The sequence below is a fragment of the Salvelinus sp. IW2-2015 genome, linkage group LG4q.1:29 (assembly GCF_002910315.2).
Source record: "Salvelinus sp. IW2-2015 linkage group LG4q.1:29, ASM291031v2, whole genome shotgun sequence".
Lineage (NCBI taxonomy): Eukaryota > Metazoa > Chordata > Actinopteri > Salmoniformes > Salmonidae > Salvelinus > Salvelinus sp. IW2-2015.
The window spans coordinates 82,679,819-82,695,989 of NC_036842.1; the positions used below are offsets into that span (position 1 = coordinate 82,679,819).

Below are 16,171 nucleotides of genomic sequence, written 5' to 3' on the forward strand. Positions count from 1 at the left end.
TCCAATAACTAGTAAAACAGTTCCGTTGTCATAGTCAAACATGTTCCCACAACGTTGATATCTACTTGGCTGAATGAATATTTGCTTTATTAGATTTAGCTATTAGCTATCTTTTTCAATATTAGTTTAAACCTAAAATGTAATAAATATTACTAGCCATTGGATCCATGTGCGGTTCGTTCAATCAATAATGCGAAATAAACAGAGGCGATGACATAAGAGACAAATGACAAAGCTCTGTCAAATAGTGTCCCTTCTTCTATAGTATAATGGCTTTCGTAACAATTTGATGTGCTTCCGCCACCTACTGTGCGGGTGAATAATAAGTATCACAAAAAAGGAAATAATGTGGGTAAAAATAAATCAAATATCATACAAACTATAAAAAAAGAAAGAAATTAACTAAACAAAAAACCTGCTTTCCCATAAAAAAAACGAATTCTAATCAGGTCCCTACACAAGCTCAAAAGACTCCTGTGAGGGCTGGACATTTCCTAGCAACAATAGTCCATGCAGTGCTTCTGCCGTGAAGTCTTGGAGCCCCAAAAACTTCTAGGCTGCAGATAATGATGTCCAGCTTCTTGGACTTCTTAGATACTTGTGCTTTACAATTAATCACTGTGGCTATAAAATCAACTTTCTTCACAATGAGTGTATCCATATCTTCAGCACTGTTGCCTCTTGCCTCTTTGACTCTCTTCACCGCCTCCACATAGGAGATCTGCTGCACAGCCCTGATCCTTGACACCTCGACATCCTTCACCCCAACAGGACACTCAAGGAAGTCTGGAGTATGATCCATACCACAGTTGCAAAATTATTTTGACAGACTCGTCAACACTATACTTCTCCCATCTGCAAACATGTCACACATGACCATATATTTGACAATTCCCACACTGTAATGGTTTGGACACAAATGCTCTCACCGCATACCTCACATATCCAAGCAGAGTTTCCTCAAACAACAATAATATCGATAGGCTTTTCTCCTTCCTTCCATTTACCATACGGGTCAGGCGACGTGCACTGACCACTCCTGGGATTTTCTGACTAAGGTACTCGTCATCTACAGTGCCTTCCGAAAGTATTCAGACCGCTTAACTTTTTCCACATTTTGTTAGGTTACAGCCTTATTCTAAAATGTATTAAATCGTTTCCCCCCCCTCATCAATCTACACATACAACACCCCATAATGACAAAGCAAAAACAGGTCTTTATAAGTTTTTTATAATTTATATTTAAAAAATAATGAAATATCACATTTACATAAGTATACAGACCCTCTACTCAGTACTTTGTTGAAGCACCTTGGCTGCGCTTTACAGCCTCCAATCTACTTGGGTATAACGCTACAAGCTTTGCACAACTGTATTTGGGCAGTTTCTCCCATTCTTCTCTGCAGATCCTCTCAAGCTCTGTGAGGTTGGATGGGGAGTGTTGCTGCAAAGCTATTTTCAGGTCTCTCCAGAGATGTTCGATCAGGTTCAAGTCCAGTCTCTGGCTAGTCCACTCAAGGACATTCAGAGACTTGTCCCAAAGCCACTCCTGCGTTGTCTTGGCTGTGTGCTTATGGTTGTTGTCCTGTTGGAAGGTGAACCTTGGCCCCAGTCTGAGGTCCTGAGCGCTCTGGAGCACATTTTCAACAAGGATCTCTCTGCACTTTACTCCGTTCATCTTTGCCTTGATCCTGACTAGTCTCCCAGTCCCCGCCGCTGAAAACAACCACACAGCATGATACTGCCACCACCATGCTTCACCGTAGGGATGTTGCTAGGTTTCCAGACGTGACACTTGGCATTCAGGCCAAAGAGTTCAATCTTGGTTTCACCAGACCAAAGAATCTTGTTTCTCATGGTCTGAGAGTGTATAGGTGCCTTTTGGCAAACTCCAAGCGGGCTGTCATGTGCCTTTTACTGCGGAATGACTTCCATTGTGACGTGATAAGAATGGACCCAGGTGCAGAGAAGAGACCCGATAAGGAATCAGTGGTTAAGGATAAACATTTACTGAGAAACAGTTGCCGCAGGATCACAGTACATTTTGGGGGAAAAACACACACAAAAAAAAAAAAAAAAACACTATGTCTCAAACCTCACTCAGGAAACGACCAGACACAGTGAACAATTCAAGCTTCTGCAAAGGACCACAGAAAACACCTATTTTAACAGGGACTTAATCATGAAATAATTAGACACACCTGATCCATTAAAAATCTCTAGGGCGGTCTCTGCCGCCCTCTTGTGCCAGGAGGAACCCTGACATCCGTCTGGCCACTCTACCATAAAGGCCTGATTGGTGGTGCTGCAGAGATGGTTGTCCTTCTGGAAGGTTCTTCCATCTCCACAGAGGAACTGTAGAGCTCTGTCAGAGTGACCATTGGGTTCTTGGTCACCACCTTGGCCAAGGCCCTGAAGTGTGTGACGGAACAATTTACGGATTTACCAATTTACAGATTACTCAGTTTGCCCCGGCATCCAGCTCTGGGAAGAATCTTGGTGGTTCCAAACTTCTTCCATTTAAGAATGATGGAGGCCACTGTGTTCTTATGCCTTCAGTGCTGCAGACATTTTTTGGTACCCTTCCCCAGATCTGTTCCTTGACACAATCCTGTCTCTGAGCTCTAAGGACAATTCCTTTGACCTCATGGCTTGGTTTTTGCTCTGACATGGACCGTCAACTGTGGGATCTTATATAGACTAGTGTGCCTTTTTCCAAATCATGTCTAATCAATTGGATTTACCACAGGTGGACTCTAATCAAGTTGTAGAGGCATCTCAAGGATGATAAATGGAAACGGGATGCACCTGAGCTCAATTTCAAGTCTCATAGCAAAGGGTCTGAATAGTTATGTAAATAAAGCATTTATTTTTTTAAATAAATTTGCAAACATTTCTAAAAACCTGTTTTCACTGTCATTCTGCGGTATTGTGTGTAGATTGCTGAGGATTTAATTTAAAAAAATATATATTTTAGAAAAAGGCTGTAATGTGACGAAATTTGGAAAAAGTCAAGTATATACTGTATATACAATGAGATTCCAGCTATAACTCCTTTGCCAAAAACACAGTCCAATAAGAAATGCATTATTGGACCAGTCCTTGTCTTCTACTTCAACTTTTGCTCGTGTTGTTCCATTGTTTGATTTCACTATTTTCACTTGCCGCTCTTTCAGATTCAAGTACAGTCACCATTTCCTCTCTCCAGCTCCCGACCAATAGTGTCCTTCCAACAAACATTTGAATAACTAGTGCAGTGTAGTGTAAAATAAAAATATTTAATTTAAGTATTCAAACATTAAGATCATTATAAAAACACATTTGAATAAATACTGGCAATTTTCTGACTTTGTTTCATCTTCTGATTTTCACTCGACAAAAACGGATTTCAACGTGCAAGCACAGAGTTTCTAACCGGTTTCCACTAGTTACCACAGCCACAAAGTATATATCATGAAAACCAAATTGTGCTTTTTGGTCTTAATTTAAGGTTAGGGTTAGGCATAAAGTTAGCAGTGTGGTTGAGGTTAGGGTTAGGTTTAAAATCAGATTTTAAGAAGAGAAATTGCAGAAATGGGCGGGTTTATGACTTTGCGACTGTGGTAACTAGTGACGACTTTTCTAAACCTAGAGGCGCAACATCGCGGGATCTTCTGGAAAGCTTGCGAGACAAAAACATACCAAGTAGACCAGGCCGGGGTTTGGGGTTTGAGAAGTCAATGAGAGAAGTGAACAAAATATTATTTTATTGGTTACTTTTATGTAAATCAAAAGACACAACCTAGATTCGAGCCAATGTCTTAAGTAGTTGAACATGTTATTACTCCAATCTCGTGAAAGTGACAAACTGACACGTTTTCATTTTCGTCAAAAACAACTTTATATCGAAGGAGTGCCTTTGATTTGACGGTTTGCACATGCGCCGTACGGCTGGAGAATACCTTTAGACCCATTGATGTGTTACTGCGCATGAGCTTAACTAGCAATGTCGCCATGACATTGCCTACAAGCGTTATCCGGGATTTCAGTTTCTGCCTATCTTTATAGTGTACTGTCTTTGGTGCAATGATCTAACAAATAGTCCATGAAATCCGGTTTCCGCCCTTTTCTTTCCTCTTCCTCCTCCGAAAGGTAACGTGGTCTCTTCGTGTGCTAGTCGTCGTATGCAAAAGTTACATTTTTGACCGGTCTGTTGTTTAGGTTGCTAATCGTTTAACAACATAATAACTTAAATTATTATTACATAGGTGTGATATTGTTTGTACCGATAATTTGATCGAATGTTTAATATAAATACTTCAAATCTGTCATTCTGCTGCTAGGCCCAACTCGGTCTGCTATGCTAGCTGGCGAGGTTCAGCCAATGCAAGAACCCGGGTCTTCGCTCTTTGTCCTCATTTGTAATCTGGTTACTGTCAATTTGATCAATTGTTGGCATGGTAATGCATTAATTTATGTCTTTAATCGGAAGGGTTTGACAATACCGTGTTAAGTCCCCACGCCACTGAAACATGTTCAATTAATTTATCTAGATAGCTAGCTACTGTAGCTTCCTACCCAATTTAATCAAAGTTAAAAAGCCCGTTTTACATCAGCAGATGTCAAAGTGCTATACAGAAACCCAGCCTAAAACCCCAAACAGCAAGCAATGCAGATGTAAAATTGTATTTATTTAACCTTTATTTATCTAGGCAAGTCAGTCAAGAACAAATTCTTATTTACAATGACGGCCTACCAAAGGCAAAAGTCCTATGGGGGCTGGGATAAAAAAAAGAAATGTGTGTATATATATGTACGTGTGTGTGTGTGTGTATGTATGTATTTATATATATATGACAAAAAGCACATCATGACAAGAGACAACAACATAGCAAGGCAGCAACACATGACAACACAGCATGGTTGCAACAACATGATAGTAGCACAAAACATGGTACAAACATTGGGCACAGACAACAGCACAAAGGGCAAGAAGGTAGAGCCAACAATGTCACGCAAAGCAGCTACAACTGTCAGTAAGGGTGTCCATGATTGAGATAAAACTGTCCAGTTTGAGTGTTTGTTGCAGCTCGTTCCAGTCGCGAACTGAAAAGAGGAGGACCCAGGGATGTGTGTGCTTTGGGGACCTTTAACAGAATGTGACTGGCAGAACGAGTGGAGGATGAGGGCTGCAGTAGATAACTCAGATAAGGGGGAGTGAGGCCTAAGAGGGTTTTATAAATAAGCATCAACCAGTGAGTCTTGCGACAGGTATACAGAGATGCCCAGTTTACAGAGGAGTATAGAATGCAGTGATGTGTCCTATAAGGAGCATTGGTGGCAAATCTGAGGGCCGAATGGTAAAGAACATCTAACCGCTCGAGAGCATCCTTATCTGCCGATCTATAAATTATATCTCCGTAATCTAGCATGGGTAGGATGGTCATCTGAATCAGGGTTAGTTTGGCAGCTGGGGTGAAAGAGGAGTGATTACGATAGAGGAAACCAAGTCTAGATTTAACTTGAATCGGCAGCTTTGATATGTGCTGAGAGAAGGACAGTGCACCGTCTAGCCATACTCGCAAGTACTTGAATGAGGTGCCTACCTCAAGCTCTAAACCCTCAGAGGTATTAATAACACCTGTGGGGAAGCACAGTGGCTAGGAAAAACTTGATAGCCATTTAGTAAATTAAATTTACTTCAGTTCGCCAACGTGGATGGTAAGTTAGGTACATTTTTGATAACTACAGGAAATGGGACTTAAACCGGTCCTGAAAAATTTATGTTTTATAGCCTGGTTTTTAGCAAACGTTAGAACAAGTACTGAGAGTAAGCTAATGTTAGTTTTTGGGGGAACATGTCTTTGGTTACTGTTATGTAACTTCTATTGACGCTTCTTGTCTGCCCCAGGTTAGTCAACATGTCGTCTCATCTGCAGTGGATGGTCATTAGGAACTGCTCCAGCTTCCTCATCAAGAGGAACGGACAGACCTACAGTACCGTGAGTACAACTGACAGATGGTCCTAGTAAGAGTACCCCACAATTGCACGTGGATCATGAAGTAGAGCATGCATGCAGTCACATGCTCTTTGAGTGTGTTGATATCTTCGGAATGTGTCTATGGTCTGAATGTACATGATTGACCATGCAGGGTCTTGTTGCAGGATTTGTTCTTGTTGCAGGATTTGAGGATTTAGGATTTGTTAGTCAAATGTATTTCTCATTTGTTTACCAGGAGCCCAACAACCTGAAGTCCAAGAACTCTTTCCGTTTCAACGGCCTAGTGCACAGAAAGACTGTTGGTGTTCAGCCTGCAGCTGATGGCAAGGGTGTGGTTATTGTGCTGAAGAAACGTGCAGGTAAACATGGTTGTCCAAAATACCAATGATAGATATTTTTAAGTCCTTTATACGAAATGGTTTCGGGTGCGTAGGAGTCAAATTTAGGATACTAGAAGAAATGGGAGACCTATTGAAGTTTTTGATATATCCCTTTGAGGCTTGAATGCCAAACTAAAGATGTTTATTTAGACCTCATAGTGGCCAAAAGTTTTATAGTGCAGTAAAGTGTATAAATAAAAGATGAAAACCAAAAGTTTTGGCATCAAGCAATCATCCGTGTGAAATGGCTGGCACACACACCTGGCTTCTATTTCAAGGATGTGTCACATGATCAAGCAAGAAAATTGGCAAGATGTATGTCACTACGTAGTACAATGGAATACATGATCTACATTATTCAGTGTTTTCCACAAGTACATGGAGTAGCCAGTCAAATGGAAAAAGTAGCCGGGGGAGCTCTATTTTGGTGGCCTCTGGTACATTCTAATGCCTTGATTCCATCCAAAATGCACACAATTATTGAATACTTGATAGAATTTCCCACCCAGATTTGAAAAATGTGTTGCACTATTGTGTAGAAAGACAAGACTTTTACAATTTTAATTGCTGAAAATTAGAGATGTGCATCCTTTCATGAAAGACTCAAAACATGTATAGATGCATGTGCTCTGATATGATACAGGAACGATACGGTTTGACTAGGGGGCATGAATTGATGAGGTACAATTCAATGTACTAAATGTTTTTGCATGAACACATTCATATTCCATTTAAAATGAATTGCTGCTGATGGGAGCTCAGGAGCTGGGCCTCTAAGCTGGATCTTTCAGATTACTTATCCTTGCCCTGTGTGTCAGTTAATGGTTTGGGTGTAGGCATGTGAGCTGAGCCATAGGGTAGACTGAGAATCTACCACCCCATTGTCAGATTGGAAATAGTTAGAATTTATGTTTATGCACAATATTCTAAATGGCTGTATCGCAGAATCAAGGTATTTTGTATTTTTTGTTTTTGAGCATTTATGTCCACTTGTTCTCATGTTGACTTTTTGGTCTGGTCACGTTCACACCTTCCCATTTACATCAGAGAGCTGTATTAGAGGTCGACCGATTATGATTTTTCAATACCGATACCAATTATTGGAGGACCAGAAAATAACGATTAATCGGCCGATTTTAAAAAATATATATATATTTTTTTATTATTATTTATAATAATGACAATTACAACAATACTGAATGAACACTTATTTTAACTTAATATAATACATCAATAAAATCAATTTAGCCTCAAATATATAATGAAACATGTTCAATTTAGTTTAAATAATGCAAAAACAAAGTGTTGGAGAAGAAAGTAAAAGTGCAATATGTGCCATGTAAGAAAGCTAACGTTTAAGTTCCTTGCTCAGAACATGAGAACATATGAAAGCTGGTGGTTCATTTTAACATGAGTCTTCAATGTTCCCAGGAAAGAAGTTTTAGGTTGTAGTTATTATAGGAATTATAGGACTATTTCTCTCTATACGATTTGTATTTCATATACCTTTGACTATTGGATGTTCTTATAGGCACTTTAGTATTGCCAGTGTAACAGTATAGCTTCCATCCCTCTCCTCGCCGCTACCTGGGCTCGAACCAGGAACACATCGACAACAACCACCCTCGATGCAGCGTTACCCATGCAGAGCAAGGGGAACAACTACTCCAACTCTCAGAGCGAGTGACGTTTGAAACGCTATTAGCGCGCACCCTGCTAACTAGCTAGCCATTTCACATCAGTTACACCAGCCTAATCTCGGGAGTTGATAGGCTTGAAGTCATAAACAGAGCAATGCTTGAAGTATTGCGAAGAGCTGCTGGCAAAACGCACGAAAGTGCTGTTTGAATGAATGCTTACAAGCCTGCTGGTGCCTACCATAGCTCAGTCAGACTGCTCTATCAAATCATATACTTAATTATAACATAGAAATACTAGCCTTGGGTCATTAATATGTATTTTATCTAACGGGTGGCATCCATAAGTCTAAATATTACTGTTACATTGCACAACCCTCAATGTTATGTCATAATTACGTAAAATTAGTTCGCAATGAGCCAGGCGGCCCAAACTGTTGCATATACCCTGACTCTGCGCCCAATGAACGCAAGAGAAGTGACACAATTTCACCTGGTTAATATTGCCTGCTAGCCTGGATTTCTTGTACATCTGTGTATTGATTTTAAGAAGGGCATTGATGTTTATGGTTAGGTACACGTTGGAGCAACAACAGTCCTTTTTCGCGAATGCGCACTGCAACGATTATATGCAACGCAGGACACGCTAGATAAACTAGTAATATCATCAACCATGTGTAGTTATAACTAGTGATTATGATTGATTGTTTTTTATAAGATAAGTTTAACCTTTCTAGGACACACGTTCCTCTAGCGGAACCCCCCCACAACATTCCGCTGAAAAGGCAGCGCGGGAAATTCAAAAATATTTTTTTGAAATATGTAGCTTTCACACATTAACAAGTCCAATACAGCAAATGAAAGATAAACCTATTGTTAATCTACCCATCGTGTCCGATTTTAAAAATGCTTTACAGCGAAAACACAACATATGATTATGTTAGATCACCACCAAGTTCAAAAAACACAGCCATTTTCCCAGCCAAAGATAGGAGTCACAAATAAAACAGAAATAGAGATAAAATGAATCACTAACCTTTGATCTTCATCAGATGACACTCAGGACATCATGTTACACAATACATGTATTTTTTGTTCGATAATGTGCATATTTATATCCACAAATCTCGGTTTACATTGGCGCCATGTTCAGAAATGCCTCCAAAATATCCTGAGAAATTGCAGAGAGCCACGTCAAATAACAGAAATACTCATCATAAACTTTGATCAAAGATACATGTTTTACATAGAATTAAAGATACACTTATTCTTAATGCAACCGCTGTGTCAGATTTAAAATAAAAAAAACTTTACGGAAAAAGCACACCATGCAATAATCTGAGACGGCGCTCAGATAAAAACAAAATTTCTCCGCCATGTTGGAGTCAACAGAAATACGGAATTACATCATAAATATTTCCTTACCTTTGATAATCTTCATCAGAATGCACTCCCAGGAATCCTAGTTCGACAATAAATTGTTGTTTTGTTCGATAATGTCAAATATTTATGTCCAAGTAGCTACTTTTGCTAGCGCGCTTAGTACACATATCCAAACGCTCGTGCAAGTCACGCATAACGTCGGACGAAAACTTCAAAAAGTTATATACAGGTCGAATAAACTGGTCAAACTTAGTAGAGAATCAATCTTCAGGATGTTGTTATCATATATATCCAATAACGTTCCAACCGGAGCATTCCTTCGTGTCTGTATAAGTTATGGAACGCAAGGCGATATCATGTGGAATGTGCGTGACCAGGAACTGGCAATCTGCCAGACCACTGACTCATTCCCCTCTCATCCGGCCCCACAACACAGTATAAACTTCAATCAACGTTCTACCGGCTGTTGACATCTAGTGGAAGGCGTAGGAAGTGCCATCAAATCCATATCTTCCTGGGATTTGAATAGGCGATGAGTTGAAAAACAACCAGCCTCAGAATTTCCAGTTCCTGTTTGGAAGTTTGCCGGCCATATGAGTTATGTTATACTCACAGACATAATTCAAACAGTTTTAGAAACTTCAGAGTGTTTTCTATCCAATAGTAATAATAATATGCATATATTAGCATCTGGGACAGAGTAGGAGGCAGTTCACTATGGGCACGCTATTTATCCAAAATGAAAATGCTGCACCCTATCCCTAAAAAGTTAATGCTAGCTTAGCAACTTACCGTGGCTTCTTACTGCATTCGCGTAACAGGCAGGCTCCTCGTGAGGCAGGTGGTTAGAGCGTTGGACTAGTTAACCGTAAGGTTGAAAGATTGAATCCCTGAGCTGACAAGGTAAAAATCTGTCGTTCTGCCCCTGAACAAGGCAGTTAACCCACCGTTCCTAGGCCGTCATTGAAAATAAGAATGTGTTCTTAACTGACTTGCCTAGTTAAATAAAGGCGGGGGGAAAAACAGCAAAATCGGCGTCCAAAATTACCGATTTCCGATTGTTATGAAAACTTGAAATCAGCCCTAATTAATCATCCATTCCGATTAATCGATCGACCTCTAATCTGTATATAATGACTAGATGCTCATGTCTCCGCCCTAACAATGGGATTCGTTGTCCCTTAAGCGGGAGGGCAGGCAACAAGCTTAGGTTCAAAATAAGTGCATAGAAACGCATTGGGATTATTTTGGACTGATTATGGCGAGAGTGAAACTTCTCGCTTCACTGCTATCTCCCAAGCCCCTCCCCCTACCACTCACAACAACAAAGATGAGAGATCACGTCTTCCTCTCTGACAAATGGTTTCAACTCGAACACAGATGTACACAGACACAGACACTACGAACACAGACGAACACAGACACTACGAACACAGATGTACCAATAAACATTCATTCTGGAAAATGAATGATCAGTTTGTCACGCGTGCATTACGGTACAACGTATCACTAGCAGTACTTTAGTCAAGAGTGTTATACTAGCTGTGTGTGCTGACCTTTTTACACTGATGATGGTGTGATGCCGAAACATTTGGTTTGTTTTTCACCCCTCCATAATAACAACCAGGAAATGCAAGAACTGTTCACATACCTTTATGTGGTGATGCTTTGATACATGTCATGATAATCCACCTCGGTCGTAAATCACCGTAGCAAAGTTGTCTCGCTACTTCGTGTTGTTGTAAAGATATTAGGTCGCTGTTGTGCCTGTGATCCACGTTCATGTGGATCTAACCGCTCATGACTCATTGCTTTAAGTCAGAGCGTACTCCGAGAATTGAGGGAGCTTGGTCATGTTAATGATACCTTTTCTTGTTATTCCTCAGGCCAGCGCAAGCCTGCCACTTCATATGAGAAGATCACCATCAACAAGAACTCCCGCGCCACTCTGAACAGCCTGAGGCACATCATCCGCAAGAACAACTACAGGAACGACCTGCGCATGGTGAGCCCTCTATCTACTAAACCTCATGTTTTTCTGTTGGTCTTCAATATTGGTCCTTGGGACCAACAGGGTGTGATGGCTTTTGTTCCAGCCCAGCACTATATGTTGAATCGGGTGTGTTAGCGCTGGGTTGGAACAAAAGCCTGTATACCTTGTGGGATTCAGGACTAGGATTGCAGACTGCTGTAGTGCTACCCAAGCTTACAGCCGAGACATTGAGTATCTATCTCACTGACGGTGAATTTTTTTCTTTTTCTGACATGGATTAATCCTGGCCCTGGACTAAAGTATGTTCAATGTCAGTTACCGAATGAAATAGCTTTTTTTAGTCCAGCTGTAGGCTTAATCAGTGTCCAGGAAACTGGCCCTTGCCGCTATAGACCTTGAATAAACCTGTAGGGCTTAAGGTTGTATTATGGATTAATGGTTAGACCCTAAGCAAGTAAAGCACAAGTCTCAAACTCATTCCACGGAGGGCTGAGTGGCTGCGGGTTTTCGCTCCTCCCTTGTACTTGATTGATGAATTAAGGTCACTAATTAGTAAAGAACTCCCCACGCCTAGTTGTCTAGGACTTAATTGAAAGGAAAAAAACAAAAACCTGCAGACACTAGGCCCTACATGGAATGAGTTTGACACCTTGAGGTAAAGATCGATCTCAGTCTAACATCTTGAGTCATTAGTTGAGTGGTGTGCTTTGTTTTCCTAGGCTGCACTGCGTCGTGCCAGCGCCATCCTGATGAGCCAGAAGCCTGTGGTGGTAAAGAAAAGGCGTTCCAAGGCTGCCAAAACCGCATAAATAGTTGCAAAATTACGACAAATAAATAAAAACTTTTTTTTTTGAAAAACACTACCCTGTCATGTCTTAAATGTTTTATATTTTAATAAGAATAAAGCGCAATGTGTTTAGCATGTTTGTAAGCTAGATAAATTGGCTAGCTAAACAGAAAAAGCTAAGCTACTTTAATTTGCCACGCTACAAGCTAGGCAATAATTGGATATACCAAATAGAGCTGCAAACCCAGCCTGACAATGACAATAAGCTAATTGTGTTTAAGTGTGGAGTCAATCGAGGGGACTATTTCATAAAGCCATTAGAAGAATGTTGCAGATCTCTATTTCGGCTGCTGCTGACAACTGCATGCGAGTTGTTCTACATTATAATTGTCTTCAAATTGTTTGCATATAATAACATTCTAAACTATGCTGGTATTCTTTTGTCCATTCTTTAATTGTTAAATTATATTCTTAGCAAACATGTTTAATAATAGCCATAATTCATAAATGGCACCATGCAGGGTTCTATACTGAACAAAAATATAAACGCAACATGTAAAGGGTTGGTCCCATGTTTCATGAGCTGAAAGAAAAAAAATCCCAGAAATGTTCCATACGCACAAAAAGCTCATTTCAAATTTTTGGCACACATTGGTTTACATCCCTGTTAGCATTTCTCTTTTGTCAAGATAATCCATCCACCTGGCAAGTATGGCATATCAAGAAGCAGATTAAACCGTGAACTTGTGCTGGGGACTAAAGGCAACTCTAAAATGTCCAGTTTTATCACACAACACAAAACCACAGATGTATTGAGGTAGCGAGCAATTGGCATGCTGACTGCAGGAATGTCCACCATTGTTGTTGCCAGAGAATTGAATTAATTTCTCTACCATAAGCCGCTTCCAATGTCGTTTTAGACAATTTGGCAGTACATCCAACCGGCCTCACAACCGCAGGCCACGTGTGACCACGCTAGCCCAGGACATCCACATCCGGCTTCTTCACCTGCAGGATTGTCTGAGACCAGCCACTCGGACAGCTGATATAACTGGGTTTGAACCAGTGAAGAATTTCTGCACAAACTGTCATAAACAGTCTCAGGGAAGCTCAGCTGCATGCTCGCCCTTCTCATCTTGGTCTTGACCTGACTGCAGTTCAGCGTCATAACTGACTTCAGTGTGCAAATGCTCACCTTTGATGGCCAATGGCACGCTGGAGAAGTTCTCTTCACGAATAAATCCTGGTTTCAACTGTACCGGGACAGCGTGTCTGGCGTCGTGTGGACGAGCGGTCTGCTGATGTCAATGTTGTGAACAGAGTGCCCCATGGTGGATATTGAGTTATTGTATGGGCAGGCATAAGCTACGGACAACAAACAGCATTTTATTGATGGCAATTTGAATGCACAGAGATACCGTGATGATATCCTGACGCCCGTTGTCGTGCCATTCATCCGCCGCCATCACCTCATGTTTCACAGCCCCACGTTGCAAGAATCTGTACACAATTCCTGGAAGCTGAAATGTCCCAGCTCTTACTTAGCCTGCATACTGTATTACTTCACCAGATACTGTATGTCACCCATTGAGCATGTTTTGGGATGCTCCGACAGGTACGACAGCGTGTTCCATTTCCCGCCAATATCCAGCAACTTCACACAGCCAATGATATGTACATAATGTTGCCGCTACTGTCTCTTATGACCGAAAATAACTTCAAGACATCAGGACTGCGATTACTCACCACGGACTAGCAGAATCCTTTTTCTTCTTTCACGACTCTGACGAGGCAGAGGATATACGTCTCCCTCGGGAACGGGCCCTGACCCCAGTGAACTGCGTGAAGAGGAGGCGGAGAAAGAGAGGCCGGAGAGCCGGCTGCCTTCTGAGAAGTCGGAGGAGATCGAATAAACCCCCACTTCCCTCAATTCTGCTAGCAAACATACAATCTTTCGACAATAAAATGGACAAGTTACTGGGAAGATTAAACTACCAACGGGACATTAAAAAATAACATCTTATGCTTCATGGAGTCGTGGCTGAACGACGACAATATCAACATACAGCTGGCAAATCTGACCATAAATCCATCCTCCTAATTCCTGTTTACAAGCAAAAATTAAAGCAGGAAGCACCAGTGACTAGATCAATAAAAAAGTGGTCAGGTGAAGCAGATAAACCATTAGACTACAAAGGGAAGCACAGCCGCGAGCTGCCCAGTGACACAAGCCTACCGGATGAGCTAAACTACTTCTAGGCTCGATTTGAGGCAAATAACACTGAAACATGCATGAGAGCACCAGCTGTACCGGAAGACTCTGATCATGCTCTCCGCAGCCGATGTAAGACCTTTAGACAGGTCAACAGGCCGCAGGGCCAGACGGATTACCAGGACGTGTACTGCGAGCATGCGCTGACCAACTAGCAAGTATCTTCACTGACATTTTCAACCTCTCCCTGTCAGTCTGTAATACCTGTGTGTGCTCAGCCCCCTCCTATACTCCCTGTTCACTCATGACTGCACAGCCAGGCACGACTCCAACACCATCACTAAATTTGCTGATGACACAACAGTGGTAGGCCTGATCACCAACAACAAGACAGCCTATAGGGACGTGGTCAGAGACCTGGCTGTGTGGTGCCAGGGCAACAACCTCTCCCTCAACGTGATGAAGACAAAGAAGATGATTGTGGACTACAGGAAAAAGAGGACCGAGCCCGCCGCCATTCTCATCGACGGGGCTGCAGTGGAGCAGGTTGAGAGCTTCAAGTTCCTTGGTGTCCACATCACCAACAAACTAACATGGTCCAAACACACCAAGACAGTCGTGAAGTGAGCACCACAACACCTTTTCTCCCTCAGTGGACTGAAAAGATACACCCCAGTACGTCACTGGGGCCAAGCTTCCTGCCATCCATGACCTCTATTCTAGGCGGTGTCAGAGGAATGCCCAAAATAATGTCAAAAACTCCAGTCACCCAAGTCATAGATTGTTCTCTGCTACCGCACGGCAAACGGTCAGGAGCGCCAAGTCTAGGTCCAAAAGGCTCCTTAACAGCTTCTACCACCACTTGCACATTGACTGGGTACCGGTACACCCTGTATATAGTCTCATTATTCGTATTTTATTGTGTTACTTAAAAACATTTTTTTACATTAGTTTATTTAGTAAATATTTTCTTAACTGCATTGTTGGTTAAGGGCTTGTCAGTAAACATTTCAAAGTAAGTTCTGTACCTGTATTCGGCGCATGTGACAAATCACATTTTATTTAGATTTTATTCTATTTGTCAAAGTTTACTAAGGGTTGGTAACAAGCTGATTGGTCGGCTGTTTGAGCCAGTAAAGAGTGCGTCGCTATTCTTGGTTAGCAGAATGACTTTTGCTTCATGAGGGCACACACTTTCCTGAAGACTTAGATTGAAGAGATAGCAAATAAGAGTGGCAATATCTTCCTCAGTAATATTTTAACCATTACGGCGCGAACGCATATGAAGTGGTTATGTTGAGCGTAAAACTGATGCTAGATTTATAGTCATTTGGCAACTTTAGTTGTGAATGATAGAAACCTTTGAATGTCTTAGAAATCAAAACATATATGGGCTTCATGGTGCAACTATAGGCTAGTGATGATTTGACAAAGTAGCAAAAAGAGCTTGCACTCTGCTCCTTGCCTCAGGCTGCACAGCTGTTCTCTAATCAAGTGATCATATTTTCAACCATCAGACTATTCTCAATTTAATCTCATCTTTACTACTATGTAAAAATTTGTTTCGATTTAGAATGGCCCATTATCTAATGAGCAGGAACGGGGGCATTAGAAAAAGTTGTCATCTGGTATGCACTTGAATAGCGAATGGAGGTCGCATGCTTTCCCACCGGTCCGTTTTGTAGGCTATTTCGGTTTTATAGCGGAGCTGTGCTTAATTTGAGCACCTTAAAAATAAATATAAATACACTTATTTTACTCCACGCATCAACCACTGATTGAGGAGCATGCTCTCACT

At 41.3% G+C, this 16,171-nt stretch overlaps 1 protein-coding gene across 1 annotated transcript; it reads left to right on the top strand.

The window, feature by feature from the left end:
• Positions 1-3,987: 3,987 nt before the first annotated feature.
• On the top strand, positions 3,988-12,234 carry LOC111962652 (large ribosomal subunit protein eL28). Its single transcript, XM_023985909.2, has 5 exons — positions 3,988-4,131; positions 5,891-5,981; positions 6,217-6,340; positions 11,268-11,386; positions 12,094-12,234. The coding sequence occupies exons 1-5, from the start codon at positions 4,085-4,087 to the stop codon at positions 12,181-12,183; spliced, it is 471 nt and encodes a 156-aa protein (XP_023841677.1). The 5' UTR covers positions 3,988-4,084; the 3' UTR covers positions 12,184-12,234.
• The last annotated feature ends 3,937 nt before the right edge of the window (positions 12,235-16,171 follow it).

Bases quoted from the DNA above. Each gene is read 5' to 3' on its own strand.
- LOC111962652 (XM_023985909.2), top strand. From the start codon at position 4,085: ATGAAATCCGGTTTCCGCCCTTTTCTTTCCTCTTCCTCCTCCGAAAG. The intron at 4,132-5,890 runs GTAACGTGGTCT...TGTCTGCCCCAG, and splicing joins TCCTCTTCCTCCTCCGAAAG to GTTAGTCAACATGTCGTCTC. The intron at 6,341-11,267 runs GTAAACATGGTT...GTTATTCCTCAG, and splicing joins TGTGCTGAAGAAACGTGCAG to GCCAGCGCAAGCCTGCCACT.